We start from the raw sequence: 17,199 nt of genomic DNA, 5'->3' as shown, positions 1-17,199 counted from the left end.
TGCATCCAATTGGATTTGAATGAAAGTGTGGATAACCAATTCTCAGTGGCTTATAAGTGAGATCAGATTATATTCAGCGATTATTAGTGTGTTTGGAACAGCTGCATGGTGAGAAAATATCAATTAACTTTTGTGAAGAAACAAATAATTGTCCTAAACAAGGTAACAAATAATTGTTTCTAGTTTTTCATATAATATTATCATGATTTTATGGGGTAAAGGTAAATCAATTCTTAATAGTACCCAAACACATGTATGAGCCGAAAACTCGTAGAGGTTGATGACCTGATTTGTTAATAAGCTGAAGTACAAGGGGCATGATGAATGTAACCTTCACAATTATTTTTTCTTCTACTTTCGTTTAATTATCTCTTGATGGTCAGACAAGAAAAACAAAGAAATCTTCCGAGCCGATACTGAATAGCAAAATGGATGACATAAGACTATTGAAATCACTTCAGAAACAATGTTTTTTTTCTCAACGAAATCCAAAAGGATGTACCTATGTAAACAATGATCTACTTTGCAATATCTTTGAAACTTGCTAGTTTATAAGCTCTGGGTTGATCATATGCACGAATTTAACAAAAAAACTTTAAAAATTAGATTAAAAATAAACAAGTAATAACTGATGACTTGCAAACAGTTTTTTATTTCTTATTTTTATTTTATCAAAGTGTATTTTTGTAGTGTTAGAAATTTTATATCCATTAGAGACTAGATCACAATAATGTATGTAAGTGAAGAACAATCTTCACTTTATAAACTGATTTTATAAAATTAAATTAAATTATAATTCATTTTTTAAAAAATATTATTCACTTCACACTTGAATATGCATAAAAAAAGTTAAGTAGGTCTAAAATGTAATAATTAATTTCATTTTATTTAATGATACTTTATTAAAAATACCTTTTCACTTAATTGAAATTATATTTATAACAAATTTTCATTTTTGATAATAAGTTATGATAAAAGATAATTTAGAAAAATAAATTATTTTTGAATAAGATAAATGGAATTAAATGTTGTTAATCAACTTTTCTAATAATCAGTTGTTGAGCATTTATTTTAACAGTTGTTGAGCATATATTATACGGGGAGTAAGCAACCAATTAGTATAATGAAATCCAGTTGAAAATTCTACACAAGATAATCCATTCGGAAACGGATTTAGATCTATTTATGTGATATTTTTGTTAAGTGGAATCTCAAGTCCTTAATAATAATAATAAGTATGGGGTTTTAAAGGGTGAAAAAAATTACAGAAGATAATACAAGAGAAAATCTCGTGGGAAAGTTCACTCAGGAAATGCGGCACCTTAATGTTTGATAAATTCTTGCTGAGCTCTGATGCGTGCCATCGCTAACAACTATCAAGTACTTTATTGGCACGGACTGCTTTTGAGTGGTGCCACTAAAGCACAGCACATTATTTGATCTTAATTACTCTCACATGAGATTTTATTTTGACAGGCTACGACACTCTTTTTACTGTTAATAAGATCAAATAATGTGTTCATTTCTAGAAAACGGAACACATTACAAAACTGCACATTATGTTTGTTAAGAGCCATAATACGGAGGCCTAATGTGTTTCATGGACTAAATACAGTTTCTGACCGTCCTTAATCATATCTACATCAGTAATTTTACCAGCATCTTCTGATAAAATACAAGAATCGCCAGAAAATTCTATTTGTTCTGCTGCTGTTTTGATTAGCTCTTCGATTGATTGTGGAACCCATAATACAATTCCATGTCTTCTACTATCTTTCGGATCCCACGGGTGGAAAGGGAACACTGTGCACTTCTTTGGGTGCATTTTATCTGAAAATGGTAAACGAAATTATGATTCATATCATTTGGTGATCTAGAGTCTAGAAAAGAATTGAGACGATCAGACGTAACAAAAGGAAATGCATATCAAATTGAAACAAAATAAAATAATGTTTCTTTGCCTGCTAGCTCTTCATGGAAGAGGTGGCACTCGATGCAAATCATTCATATAATTGCTTAAATATTATGTTTGAGAGACAATATCTGTTGGATAATCTTAAATTTCTAGAGATATCCGAGATATCCGAGATATTCGAGATATCCAAGATATCCGGGATATCCGATTTAGTTATCTGGAATTATTTGATTTTGAGTTATTTGGTTTCAGATTAGATAAGATAGTTTTTTTGGTAAGTTTTGATTTGATAAGATATTTTATTATCTTCTTGTTAATTCAGTACGTTGTACAATGGCTATTTAAAGGCCATCTCTTATTCAATAAAAATTACAGTGAGTTGCTACGATCACCCACAATTTTAGTGTTACTCGTCTCTCTTAGTTTTTCTACAAATTGGTATCAGAGCTATATGCTCTGAGTGCCGAGTGTGAGAGGAAAACAGTGTGCGCCTGTGAAGGGGGAAGAAAGAAGAAAGAGAGAGTAATGGCAAAGGTTGTGAATGGAATGACCGTACCACAACTGTCAAAGAAAACCAATTATGATAATTGGTGTTTACAAATGAAGACCCTGTTGGGTTCCCAAAGTCTATGGGACATAGTGGAGAAGGGGTTCCAAGAACCCGAGGAGGACGAAGACCAATCTGTGGCTCAGATTGCCGCATTGGAAAAGACACGAGTGAAGGACAAATCAGCTTTGTATTTTTTGTACAATGCCGTGGATGAGTCAGGTTTCGAGAAGATTGCAAACGCTGCATCTTCAAAGGAAGCATGGAAGATCTTAGAGGTTGCGCACAGAGGTAACCACCGTGTCAGACAGATCCGACTTCAAACTCTCCGAGGAGAGTTTGAGAGTTTGAAGATGGAGGATAAGGAACAAGTATCCGAGTACATAACTCGGGTGGAGAAGGTGGCTAACCAACTAGGAAGGAATGGGGAGCCAATGCCAGCAAGTAGAATTGTGGAGAAAATCTTGAGATCATTAACAGATGATTTCGAGAGTATTGCATGCGTAATTGAGGAGTCAAAGGACTTGTCAGTTCTCTCAGTGGAAGAGCTCGCTGGGTCACTCGAAGCCCACGAACAAAGGAGGAGGAAGATGAAGAATACTCTTGATCAAGCATTACAGGCGCAACTTGATTTGAATGAAACTCGGAACACTCAGGGCCGAAGATCAGGAGGACAAGGACGAGGTGATCATGGAGGACGAGGCAAAGGACGAGGTGATCATGGAGGTGATCAAGGACGAGGTCGAGGACGAGGTGACCATGGAGGTGGACAAGGACGAGGTGATCGTAGCCAAGGAAGTCAGCCGAGGTCCGAGGTGGAATGTTATAAGTGTGGCAAACTCGGCCACTACGCAAAGGAATGCAGATCGGCAAATTGCTACAACTGTGGCAAATACGGTCACATAGCAAAGTATTGCCGAGCTAAAAGCCGAAGTGAAGAAAAAGGGAAGAATCTTCTCACAGAAGAAGAGGACGAGGAAGCAGGAATTTTGATGATGACGCAGAGCTCGGAGACCAAGCTACGTCCGAGTTCTGCCTCCGAGGTCCAGCTAAACTTGAGTTGCGTCGAGAGATCAACAATTGAGCCTCCAAGCTCATATGAGAAGTCAGAAGCCGAGCTTGATTCAAGTTGCCTAAACAACTCGGTCTGGTATTTGGACACTGGAGCGAGCAATCATATGTGTGGAGAAGAAAGTTTCTTCAACGAACTCATCAAGGTAAAGGCTGGATTCGTGTCATTTGGGGATGATTCCAAGGTGGCGGTAAAAGGGCGTGGAACCATCAAGTTTATGCAGAAGGATGGACGAGTTGGAGAAATAAGGAATGTCTACTACGTTCCCGAGCTTAAGAATAACATCTTAAGCATGGGGCAGATGATGGAGAAAGGAAACTCGGTTCTGATGAAGGATCGAGTGCTTTATTTGAAGGACAAGCATGATCGTTTGATAGCCCGAGTGGAGATGAAAAAGAATAGGATGTATAAACTGGAGCTGAACATCCTTCAAAATAAGTGCTTGAAGCTGGACGTGAAGGATGAAGCCATGATGTGGCATTTTCGTTTTGGGCATTTAAACTTTGGAGGCTTGGCCGAGCTATCAAGGAAGGAGTTGGTACTCGGACTACGTGGTGTTGAGTTTGACAAGAAGTTTTGTGAAGCGTGTGTACTTGGAAAGCATACAAGGACAAGTTTTCCGAGCTCGTCCGAGCACAAAGCGAAGGAGCAACTTGGGCTGATACACACTGACTTGTGTGGACCAATCTCTCCAGCATCTTTCAGTGGTAAGAAATATTTCATCTCTTTCATAGATGATTTCTCTCGAAAGACCTGGGTATATTTTTTGCAAGAAAAATCAAAGGCATTTGAAGCTTTTAAGAAGTTTAAAGTCATGGTGGAGAAAGAGACTAACAAGCAAATTAAAGCTTTGAGGTCGGACAGAGGTGGAGAATTCACATCGGCAGAGTTTATGGAATACTGTGAAGAGCAAGGTATAAAGCGTCTTCTCACAGCTCCATATTCACCACAACAAAATGGAGTAGCTGAAAGAAAGAATCGTACTATTCTTGAAATGGTCCGAACCATGCTTAAAGGGAAGAATATGCCTGAGAAGTTTTGGGCAGAGGCAGTACAGTGTGCTATATATATACAGAACAGGTGCCCACATTCAAAATTGGATGATGTGACACCTCAAGAAGCATGGAGTGGACAAAAACCGAGTATACGTCACTTCAAGATCTTTGGAAGCCTTGCTTACGGTCATGTTCCAGCTCAGCTCAGAACGAAGCTTGATGATAGGAGCAAGAAGTACATTTTGATCGGGTATGATGAAAAGGCAAAAGCCTACAAATTGTATAACCCTGTTACAGGTAAAATTCTGGTAAGCCGAGATGTCCAAGTAGATGAGGAAAGTGAGTGGAGTTGGAGTAACTCGGAAACGACCTCGGGGAGCTCGAACTCTGAAATGGAGAACTCGGAGATAATAGGGAGAAGCTCGGATAGGACCAATGAGCATTCCGAGGAAGATGATGAACCTGAGCAACTTAGAACTCGGAGCTTGCAAGACATCTACAACTCCACTGACGAGTTACATGTAGTATGTCTATTGACAAGAACAGAAGACATAAAATCTGAAGAGGTGGTACTTGATGAAAGATGGAAGAAAGCAACGGATGAGGAGATCGGATCAATTGAGAAGAGTGAGATGGGAAGTAAAGCTGAGCTAGTTGAGGAGTTTAAAGAAGTGAAGAGGGAGTTTGTGATGACCGATTTGGACATCATGAAGTACTTTCTGGGTTTAAAGGTGGACCAAAGAGCAACGGGTATTTTTGTGTCCCAAAAGAGGCATCGGCCACCTCGACGCAGGGGGTGCTGGACGTTGCATGGCTCGCGGGGCCATGGTACACAGAGGAGTATCGCGCTCTGGTGGAAGAAGCATCGAAATGAAAGAAGAAGGAGAAATTTAAGATTATGGGGGAGTTTTGTTGGATAATCTTAAATTTCTAGAGATATCCGAGATATCCGAGATATTCGAGATATCCAAGATATCCGGGATATCCGATTTAGTTATCTGGAATTATTTGATTTTGAGTTATTTGGTTTCAGATTAGATAAGATAGTTTTTTTGGTAAGTTTTGATTTGATAAGATATTTTATTATCTTCTTGTTAATTCAGTACGTTGTACAATGACTATTTAAAGGCCATCTCTTATTCAATAAAAATTACAGTGAGTTGCTACGATCACCCACAATTTTAGTGTTACTCGTCTCTCTTAGTTTTTCTACAATATCCCCTTAACCTAAAATATAAGGAACTATAATAAAGTTGACCAAGTAAATAAAATTTAACATAGAAGGGCTAGGTAATAATACATTCTGGTGCATGCTATGAAATTCTTAGGGATTTAGAGTTAATCTCTCTAAATTGCTAAGGTGGCTCATTCTACTCAACTTCGCACCACCTCAGAGGAAAACTAGAAAGGTATCGCAATATGCCAGTACCTGTAAATTCTTGGGAGGGATATGGGAATTCTGACAGTTGAGCAGATTTTGCATTTTCTAGTAGCTTGATCAGATTCTGGTTTCCACACATCCGGGCTTCATCAAGCGGTGTATTTCCCCGTCTGTTTGTAATGAAGTGAAAATGAACGAAAAGTTCTTGTTAATTGTTATGATATTTTGGTGTAATCATGAAAAGGAAAGAAACAACAAACAGAAATATCAAACACTAGTCATGCTAGCATTAAACTGCAAAATGAGTGATGAACGATACCTGTCTTTGGAAAAAACACTAGCTCCGGCTTCTAGTAGAAACTTTGCCATTAGGTATAAACCTTCAGCTGCAGCAATGTGAAGAGGGCTTCGGTAATCATAATCTTTTAAGTTAGGATCCATGCCATTGGATAAAAGTCTTTTAAGATAATCTGAATCTCCCCTTGCAACTGCTGTACACAAAAAACAACCAGCGTTTTCTATCTTCATAGAGGCCCCTTCTCCAACAAGTAAAGAAGCAATTCGATCATGTCCATTCTTAACTGCTTCAAGTAAGGGTGTGTTCCCGAAGTTATCTATTAAATTACCAAATGAAGATGGTTGTGTCAGGCTGTCAGCCAAAATGTAAGTGTCAAATAGCAATGGATATTTAACAAGTTAGACAGTCACCTTTAATATTGACATCTACACCTTCTTTAATAAGGAAAAGTGTTATATCTTCATATCCTCTAGATGCTGCAAGATGCTGTCCGAAAAACAAAAGGGGTTCATATCCGGCAATTATTTTCAAAACAGAATCCATATGTTCCAAGTTGTTATTTTACAGAAACATTATAGATGAAAAGGAAGCAACAGAATATTTACAAGACCTCATAAGAAGTTGCAAGCTCCTTACCAAAGGTGATCTTCCATCATAATCCATCTTGTTGGGATCAGCTCCAGCTCGAATCAAACCTTTTAGCTGACACAGATCCCCATTAAAAGCTGCACTATTAACCTTCAAAGCAAGCTCAGCTTCTTGCTTTCCGATATGAAATGTGATGTCTGACTCCAACTGTTTACCTCGAAAAGACTCTTTTGCCTATAAAATATGAAATCAGAAATTAATAAGTTACAATCTTAAATGTTTAACTTGATACGTCCATTGCCTGTTAAGTTGTTTAACTAAAGAGTAGCATATTGTATTTTTATTTCATCTCAGAGTCAGATAATCTACTAAAGGGAGGAGTACGAGAGAGGTAACATATATAAACATTATTACCTCTAGAAGGTTATTTAATACTTTCCTTCCATCATAGAAGTATATGTCTAGGATATTTGTAAATGATTGTTTATCAAGTCGCAGGAGTCTACTCAGTTCACACACGCGGACAGTATATGGCTGAGGAATGTTGCAAAGAATAGATATCTCTCCAAATGAACTGTTAGGCTGCAGAAGTGAAACAGTTTCTTCAGTCCCGTCTTCAGCTGTGCCTACTTCCTCCTGCATTGAAACAACTTTTGGCATTCAAAAAGCATGAATTGAAATTTGTCTTCTGTGGAAATTTTTATGAATTAGTTCTAAATTTCTACTAAAAGAAGCTTCATGTCTGATAACCTACTGTTCATGTGAATACTTTCTCGTGGAAAATTTATAAGATTTTTGAGGTTATAGATACAATACGAATAAGTAAGAAAATTCAGCATCACCCAGCATGTCCCTTGTCTAAATACATATGCATAGCACCATGTTTATAATTCAAATAACTTAGAAGCTATAACAGAAGTGGTTGTGGAAATATAAAATCATACCAACATTCCATGACAGACAAAATATAGTTGATCTACAACATTTCCTTGTTCCAGTATAACTTCCCCTGGAAGAAAGAACTCCTCATGGAGCCTGATAACCTGAAGGATCAAAAGAACATAAATTAGCATGACGTTAACATCAGGCGTTCAGAAGAGGACAATTCCGATAAAGAAACCGTCATTAAAGGTACATTTTCTCATATTCATTCAGCGGAAGATGCCCATGCTAGGGATTTTTTTTATATATTTTTTTTATCAACATACAGTTTAAATTTGAAAGACTATTTCAGTCAATTGGTAGACATATTTTTGCAGTTACTATTCATCTCATCAAGTCTTCCAAGGATGAAAATATTGTTGATTACATAAATTGCATAGAATAAGTTACTGAAATCTACCAAAAATGATAACCATTTCTAGTTGACTAGCAGGACCAATGGCATGAAAATATATATGTTCCAGTGTTAAAGTCTATACAGAAAAAAAACTACTTCAAAAAAAAAAAAGAGCACGAAAGTGCTGATTGTCTCAGTTCTCGTTGTAATTTTGTAGATTATAGATTAAGTACAAAAGGGAAAAGAGAGCTTTGTGTGCTAAAACTACAGATAATATTAAAGCCATTTCATATTGAAATGCTAGCTAATGCGAAAATGATTACTTACAATCTGATTGATGAATTCTGAAGAGCAACCTTTAAAAAGAGAAACCTTTTCAATGTATGGCAAATATAATGTTTGGGATATCTGCAATAAGTAACTAGACCATTAATTAATCGATCAAGACCAAAATGATGGAAACAATAAAATATGTCCTTCTCTGAAGGCATAAATTCGAAGTAGATACCAACTATTTTATTATCTTATGAGACTCATAGTAATCTCTTTTCATTTCAAGTATAAATACCAAGTGCTCCCACAAATGAACAGAATAGAATGAAAAAGGGAAATGTTCAAAACTTTGTTTAAATAACATCGCAAAAATACGCACAAGTGCAGAAAAATTCCAAACAACACACCAACAAGGAAAATATGACAAAAGAGGTGGCCTACAACTCCAGTAGAAAATTTGTGGGAGCAGGGCGGGGTCAAAGGAAATAAACAGAAAATATGTTGCAAAAAAAACCTTAATGAAATCAACAGATTAAAACATAGTGAAATTTATTAGTGAATTTATCACAACTTTGACAACAGTAATCTAAACAGACAAAAATATAAGGAGCTTCATGAATAAAACCAAAAAAACTGGTTCCACATTACAAATATCTACTAAACAAAATGTGAAGAAATGTTAAAAATCATTTAGAATCAGATGGGAAACTGTAATATTGTTGGAAAATGAAACAAATGACAATAATTACAATGGTGACTTTCATATCGGACCATATTTGAGGTTCAAAGTCTTTTTTTCTCTTATTACCTTAGCTCGAATAGAAATAGGGATGTCCTGAATGACAGCAGCCTCAGTGTAGCTACTCTCATACTGTAAGCGCAGATGACCCTTTATTTGTTCACGGATATCCCTTCCAAGCCTATTTCTGTTCATATATTTCATAAGGTCAGTCATCTTGTCCCTGAACTTTTCAGTCTTTGATCCCTTGACTATCAAAGCTGTCATGTTACCAATCAAATAGGCACCAAGAATCATATCAAATGAAACATATATCATTATGAATATCATCTCCCTCATATTTACTGCATGTATATCTCCATAGCCTGTGGAAGAAATGGTCACAAAATTCATTCAGAGGAATTTTCAAGAAAGACAAGATAAAATACATTTTGAAAAACAATATAATAGAGATCTATGAAAAACTTTCTGTTTTATTTTTCAAAGCAAAGACCATCAAGCTACTGTGACAGGTTTATCAGTAGAATTCTATGATTACTAAAGAACAACACTATCCAAGTGTTATCCTACTAGCAAAGGTTGGTTACAGGGAGTACACCGTCCAAATTGGAATCTAACAATTTTCACTGAATCCATTTCATTTATAGGAAGATCTTTTTATAATGGTTTCTCCTGCAGAGTGTTTCCATTAATTCTTTAATCAGACTATCTTCTATTTTTGTCCAATTAAAAGGGGTGGAAAAAAGACTCATTGATCCATGTCTTAAAGATTTTCAAATTTTAAAATTGGTTATGAACTACCTAACACAACTCTCCACTTTTCTCCGGGCTTGGGACTGGCTATGTTAAAATTAGCCACATCACTTACCATGACATAGGCATAGTTACTAATGACCAACAAAATGAAAATCATTTTTGCTTTATGAATTAAGAAAAGAAAACGTACCAACTGTAGCCATTGTAACAATAGCGAAATACAGAGATGTTGTGTAGCGCTTCCAAATATCAATTTCTCTGAAATGTGAATAACTGTAGTCACCCATTTTTAAACTTCCTATCCATGTGTACCCTTCTTGGGATTCAGGTAGTGTTGTAGCCAAATAGTAGAAAATGCAAGCTGCTGTATGGGTGCAGTAGAGTTCAACTACTATAAGTTTCACAATCCGGGTAATAATGTAATTGACACGTATGTCCTTCTCCAACTTGTGGAAAAAATCTGTCACTTTCCGCACCCGGTATAATCTGATCCACAAAAGGTACCTCACTTCCTCTTTTCGTCCACAAGCCTGTTATAAAAAACTTACCCTAGTTGTTAAGAGTAAAAACCAGAAACTGAAAACCTTCAATAACCCAAAATTGCAACAAAATTATATGTCATAACAAAAAGCTGTTCACATTTTAGCATAACATGTGCCATTCTTCTGTACAGGTAATGTCTTAAAACCAGCCAATATTAGTCTTGTTGTGTGTAGAACTGAGTTGCACAGTGATTCACACCAGAACAAAATTCTGACATTTAATAATGGGGTTCACTACTTGTGCAGTAAAGTGATTCAAACATGACTAATTATACACTTAAGTCCAAAGGCTTGTGAACTAAGAAGGCAGTCTAAATTTCTATCAATGTAACAGAATTGCAAAATAGTTAGATAAGAAACAGAAACACATGAAAAGGACAATGGTACGTGAACCATTGCTACGACAGGACAAACTTCCTATACTGTTTCAAAAGACACGAATGAAATGTCCGCAAGCACAAAAGTTCCATTACCATGAAAGAAAAAAAAAAACATGTGAGCTAAAAGAGAAAAAGCTATATATATCTTTTCAATTCCGAGCACTGAACAGAATGCCAGGATACTAAAGAAATTTTTTCTTATGCGATGTCTGAATAGATGACAACTTATGTGAGGGTAAAGGCTAAAACTACCACGAAATAAATGTATGTTGGCACTATAAAACACTAATATAAGAGATCTGATTACAAACTTAATTGAACACTTAGAATGGGCATGTAACAAAATTTCGACAATTTGTAGAATCATTGTTATAGACCATCAAAACAACTCAAGGTAAGCAATATAAACACTCCACAAATTTGGGTTTATCTGAAAGACGTATAACCTTGAAGATGATGTCCCAGGGCATACATCCAAGAAGATCAAATATAAAGCTAGATTTTAGATACCTAAAGAAAAGAAACACGTAAGTCATAAATCAATTAAAAAAAAATTCACACCCAAAAGAAAAGTCAATACAAAGAGAAGACAAAAAAAAAAGAAGTAAAAATTTACCTTAGAGCAATAGGAGTTCTCTTGTAGACCATACGATAGGTCTGACTGTCTCTATAAGCAACAAAGAATTGCAAGACAATATCCACGAGAAAAGCTACTTGTCCAATGATGTCCAGTATAAAGAGATTTTCAGGTAGGCCACGGAAAAATCCAAACTCCATTGGAGTGAAAAAGGATGAATATACTGCCCATAACAATATGAACTTTGTCCATGCCCGATACCACCTATCCACATAAGTATCAAACAATTTAGTTTTTCACTATTTGAAGCAAACTAGCTTTTAATTATGGGTACTTGTCCTAAGTGAGAGAGTAAACAGTGTGATCCAACATAGAATAATATAAAGCAAGGCCATCAACTTGTTCAGTTTACTAGTATCAGCAGAACCAGTGAAGAAAATTGAATAATTTATCAAGTGATGCTTTCATCCTATTGCATGACTCGTGTTGGCCAAAACAATTCTTCATTAATTTTATTACTTTTATTCATTCGTGCTAAAGTGAGCTTGCCCCATGTAATATCTGATTCTTTTGAAGCCATTTTTTATATTAACCTAAAGAGAATTGATTTTGAACTTTGCAAACATAGTGCGTGTTTGGATTTGCGTTTGTAAAATTGATTTGAGATTAACGTGATTTTGTATAATTGATTTTAAGTAAACGTGATTTTAAACTAACGTGATTTTTGTTTGAATACATTTATTAGAAAATTGATTTTCATATTAAATGATGTTTGGAAAATAATTATCAAAATTGATTTTAAGTGTATAATTACCAAAATAGACCTTAGTTAATTGTTGATTTTTTTGTAGTGTAATGTATTATTTTTTAGTTGTATATTGACATGTATATTATTAATTTTATAACATGTTAAAAATAACAATTAATATATTACCTTATTATATAAATGGATATATATAAAAACAAGTAAAAATAAAGTGAATTAACAATATATAAGGTAGGAACACTAACATAGGAAAAAAGAAAAATACTTTTTAATGCAATAAAACATTAACCTACAACATCAATACTAATGTTTGTTCTTCAATTGTACAATTTCATCTCGTATTGAATCTCGAACTTGATCCATTTTGGATGAAGAAATAACATTTAGAACTTGATCTTTCTCTAAGTTAACTGTACCATGATAATTATCATCTGATTCAAAGGTTATGTTCTCATCTTCATAACGGCTAAAATCAATATCACTTTCTGCATTCCTTCTAATAAAATTGTGTATAACCATTGTTGCACATACAATTTGCACTTGGGTTTCCAGTTTATACTTAGGCATGTGTCGCAAGATTGCAAATCTATTCTTCCATACCCCAAAGGTTCTCTCAATTGTACACCTTAAACTTGCTTTGGAAACTTTACTATCAGGATAAAAGATTGGGCCTTGTTACTACTCTCTGGGCTAAAACTTGGGTCTTCTTTAGCTCTTCTCCCGGGATCCCCACCCCAAAACCAAACCCCACCCCAAAACCAAACCCCACCAATTTCGAGATGAAAACGTGGAAACTTTCAGACAAATATCATTATCAAATTTGCAGATTGAATACGAAAGTTTTTCAATAAATAAATAAATCCAAATGATGTATAATGGAGACAAAACTAAGATATCAAAGTGCGTGGCATAAATAATTAATTAGTATGAGTTTCAAGTCATTGTTAACATCAAGTGTATAAATGTCAAAATGACAAATGATAATTGTCTCCTAGAATTGGGGTTAATTTTTTGTATGAGCTAATTTATGGTAAAATAAATATGAGATGTTTTTATACAATTTTTTGTGTTTAATAGGCATAATTTTCCATGTAAAATATTTTATACTATCAAGTAATTAGAAATTATCGTTAGTATGTACTTTAAGATATTTAATTACAAAAGTTAATAAATTTACTACATACATGACTATGTATGATTATATCATAACATAAAAAATATTTACATTTTTAATATATAAATTATTTATTCATATTTTATGTGAAATAAAAAGTCACCTATAGTTTTTGTTATATGCATTTAAAATATATATAGAGAGAGAGATATGCAATATTTTTTAAATAGTTCATAAAAATTAAGATTAAAACTGTGTCCGATAAATATAAAAATATTTATTAACGAGAGTTTAATTTTCATATATTTTCAATAGATATATTTTTCCATTGTCAATGAGTTAAATAATTACCCTAAATATAGTTTTTAAAATAATAATTATAAAAGTTGATAACCTTATGATAACTTACAATTTAATGAAAGTGCAAAAAGAAATTATAGTATCCATGCATTATAATTAAATTCTATTAACAATATATATAAGCATATTAAGTAAAAATCGTGTCCATTTTGTAGAATAATAAATTTCAATCATTTATAAATTGCTATATGCTCAATATTTATCATTCTTATGAAAAAAAAAATGTGAAAAGCATTTTCGTTTTAATATACTCGTGTGTGTATATTTATATATATATACATGTGCTGAGCTAGTGTGACTTTCTAAACAATATAGTCCGTCCAAGTGTAAAATGTATGAGTCATTTGGCATATATTGCTTGGAGTGAAATTATAAATATTTTTTTAATGAAAATTGATTTGAATGTTAACCATGACTAATGAAGTACGATTATGATGATATAAGATGGACAACAAAAGCAAAATCACATGAATTATGGGCCCAGCCAGCACATGCCGCGCATGGCGGGAGTGAATGAAGCTTCATTTCAAACTTGCCACCATCTCATACAGTCCAATCCAATCCCATGTTCAGATGTTCTTTTTAATTTTAACACAACCACCGTACCCTACAACTCCGTTATTTGGAGACAGTATCTACTTCTTAACGTCCTTTTATAGAAAACGGAGGAATCTGTGTCTGCAATCCAGCTAGTAACAAATCATATTTTTACTTCTTCTTAATTAATTATTTTTAATTTTTAATTTCACTTTATATTTTATTATACCATCCTTATTTTGCGAATTCTATTTTCATTCTTTAAATTAACATTTAATATAAAATAAAAATATTGATGTGACAATATAATATATATGTAGTATCACAACTATGAATGGACTGAACATTAATATTTTACTTCTTCCGTTTTATATATAAGATTTTAAAAACATTGTGTACCGATACATATTCATAAGACTTCTTTTAAATCAATTTCTTTTTTTTGTTTTCATTAAAAAAATTTACATATTGAATGAATAATGAAAGATAAATTATACTTTTGATTTTTTAATTTTTATCAATGTATAATTTTAATCTCTCTATTATATATAAATATAAAGACTTTTAATATATTATTTTAAATTTTTATCTTTACATATTATATTATTAAATACTATATCACTTAAGTGATAATGATAATATATTATTAGATTATGATAAAATTTAATGATTATTAAAATTTCATATTTTTAACAAGATACTAAAATCTCTATTTCAAAATAAAAAGAACAAAGTTTCATATAATAGAAAACAAAACTTGGTTAACAATAGATATTAGAAATTCATTTTTTTTTAATTGTTATAACTGTATAAGATGACTAAGACTTAGGTGGTGTGTAATCAGGTGGGAAAAAAAATGAGACGATAAGTACTAATAAATTTTTTTTAAAAAAAAATAAACTTTCTGTGCGTGAAACTAAAAAGAAATCTTATATACAATGAGAGGAAAATATTAAATTGGAGTTGTTGTTAAGTTACTATAGAGATGAAAGTTTGAAAAAAAAATGATGAAAATCTGAATGAAAAAAGAGTTGGAAGGGAGAAAGAAGATGGAAGTTTGGAGAGAGAGAGCGAGAGAGAGAGAGAGAAGGAAAGGAAACCTGTTATCAGGATGAATGATGAAGTTTTTAAAGAAGTCGATGGAGAAGCCTCGGATTCCATGGAGAAGAGCTTGGCGACTGAACTTGCTCCAACGCGAGTTCAGCGCCAACTCCGTCTCAATCAGATTGAACCTGCTCCCTCGCGAAGACTTCAAGCGGTCCCTAAGGTCCTGCACCTCGTACTCTCTCTCATCCGAAGACGACGACGACGACGACGCAGATGAAAGAGATACCGAAGACGACGTGGTTTGCTTCCCCGCCGTCATTTTCAAAAGAAGAACGAAAAAGAGATCTGCGACGTCGTATTGTATATAAGGAGCGGGAAGGTGATGAGGGCCACAAATGTTGGAAATGGAAGTTAATAAATAGGTCACGGGAGATCACGGGGAGAAGAAGGGTTTACGCAAATAACCAAATGACGGTTATGAAAAGGACTTAAGAGGCAAAGACAGAGAGAGAGAGAGAAACAACACTCTTCAATCTTCTTCGCTGTCAACTCTCTCTCCCTAACCCCGCTGGAGCCCGGAGGGGAACTCCCTTTTATACATGCGCATGGAAATTAAATAATAATAAAAAACATATATGTGATAAAAATTAAAAAATTTAAATGTATTTTCACATCATCAATAACATACGTGAAAGTGACAAATTATGACAGTTATATAATATCAACTAAGTTTAATGTGATATTTTTACTGTTAAGAATATTAATACAATAAATTTTTAAATAAAATTTAAATATTAAAATTAAAATAAAATTTTTGAAAATTATAAATATTAAAAATAATAATTTTAAATTTAAATGATTAAAAATTAATTTATTTTAAATTTGATAGACTTAAAAATATATTTAAGAAAAAAAAAATTGAGTGTATGGTATTTAATGGATTTTGTGTTGGATTGAGGTTGTATTGTAAATGTGGTGACGAGTGATTGAAGATATGCGGCTGGCTGATAAGTGATAAACATGGGCATAGACGGTTGTCCACGCCTCCACGTGGGTGTTAAATATTTTTGGAGATCAAAGACCTGTTTTTGGATCATTGACACTTTCAACCTAAACCATGCTTCAGTTGGGATGTCGTAATAATAATAGTGATTTTGTTAATCTATCAGGTGTCTTTGTTGTGCTGTAATTCATTGTTGACTTACTATTTTGTTTCTTCTACGTTTTGGAGGACAACTCATCATCCTTTCAGATATATACGATTAACATCTTGTATTCTTATATATGTAACACAGTCAAATTTATTCTAATCAATTTTCGACCTAGGTGGCCAAATAACAAAATATTGGGTCTGAATTCTTCATGGACAATGCAGTTTAGTAAAGCTAGACTTTGGCCTACACAGCCCATTTTCCGCGAGAGTTAATTAAACTACAAATGGCATCAACACCTAAGTTCTTCAAATGGGATAAGCACCATATAGTTCCGCAGTGATGGAGGCTTTTAAGCAATAAGTATATATATACGAGCTTTTAAATTTGAATCTTATAATAATCACTGTAATTTTTATTAATTAAAAAATCCAAAAATAATTTGGTACCTTTTTACCAAATAGGGTGATTATTAAAAATAAAATGTGAACTTTGATATATAGTATGAAAATATATATAAGAATAAATAATCATTTTTTTTGTTCATAAAGATAGTAAATGTGTGGTTATTTAAAAGTCTCTAAAATATCAAATAAAATTTTAAATATATCTACTTATAGTTATTTTAATTCTCAAATATATATGTACTATCCGTACCGCGTAACCGAGCTCCAAGCTCGACACCACAACGCAAGCCGACCTCGGACGCGCACCACATGGCATCAGCTCGGCATTTAAGTGAATCATAACCGATTCCCGAGGATCTCGCCCTAGACGAGGTCCGTTATCTAATCATATTACATCTTATCTCAGACCCAAGGCCCAAAGCAACCCTAATTCACACTAAGGTACGTGTATTACTTATACGAGATTCATACTCCC

At 33.8% G+C, this 17,199-nt stretch overlaps 1 protein-coding gene across 1 annotated transcript; it reads right to left on the bottom strand.

Annotated features, from left to right (window-relative positions):
- Nucleotides 1-1,219: 1,219 nt before the first annotated feature.
- LOC109788289 (potassium channel SKOR) lies at nucleotides 1,220-15,714 on the bottom strand. Its single transcript, XM_020346978.3, has 13 exons — nucleotides 15,220-15,714; nucleotides 11,382-11,606; nucleotides 11,212-11,275; nucleotides 10,034-10,373; nucleotides 9,157-9,452; nucleotides 8,403-8,483; nucleotides 7,741-7,839; nucleotides 7,211-7,432; nucleotides 6,845-7,030; nucleotides 6,619-6,694; nucleotides 6,230-6,524; nucleotides 5,959-6,080; nucleotides 1,220-1,830 (listed from the first exon to the last, which is right to left on the bottom strand). The coding sequence occupies exons 1-13, from the start codon at nucleotides 15,483-15,485 to the stop codon at nucleotides 1,589-1,591; spliced, it is 2,514 nt and encodes an 837-aa protein (XP_020202567.1). The 5' UTR covers nucleotides 15,486-15,714; the 3' UTR covers nucleotides 1,220-1,588.
- Nucleotides 15,715-17,199: the final 1,485 nt, after the last annotated feature.

Source organism: Cajanus cajan, chromosome 9 (genome assembly GCF_000230855.2).
Source record: "Cajanus cajan strain Asha chromosome 9, NIPB_CcT2T_4, whole genome shotgun sequence".
In the NCBI taxonomy this organism is placed as follows: Eukaryota; Viridiplantae; Streptophyta; class Magnoliopsida; order Fabales; family Fabaceae; genus Cajanus; species Cajanus cajan.
The sequence above is the reverse complement of the archived record's forward strand: the minus strand, read 5'-3'. Positions and strand labels throughout refer to the sequence as shown.

Bases quoted from the DNA above. Each gene is read 5' to 3' on its own strand.
- LOC109788289 (XM_020346978.3), bottom strand. From the start codon at position 15,485: ATGACGGCGGGGAAGCAAACCACGTCGTCTTCGGTATCTCTTTCATCT. The intron at 10,374-11,211 runs GTTATACGTCTT...TTTTTATAACAG, and splicing joins CCTGGGACATCATCTTCAAG to GCTTGTGGACGAAAAGAGGA. The intron at 7,031-7,210 runs GTAATAATGTTT...CATATTTTATAG, and splicing joins TATTAAATAACCTTCTAGAG to GCAAAAGAGTCTTTTCGAGG.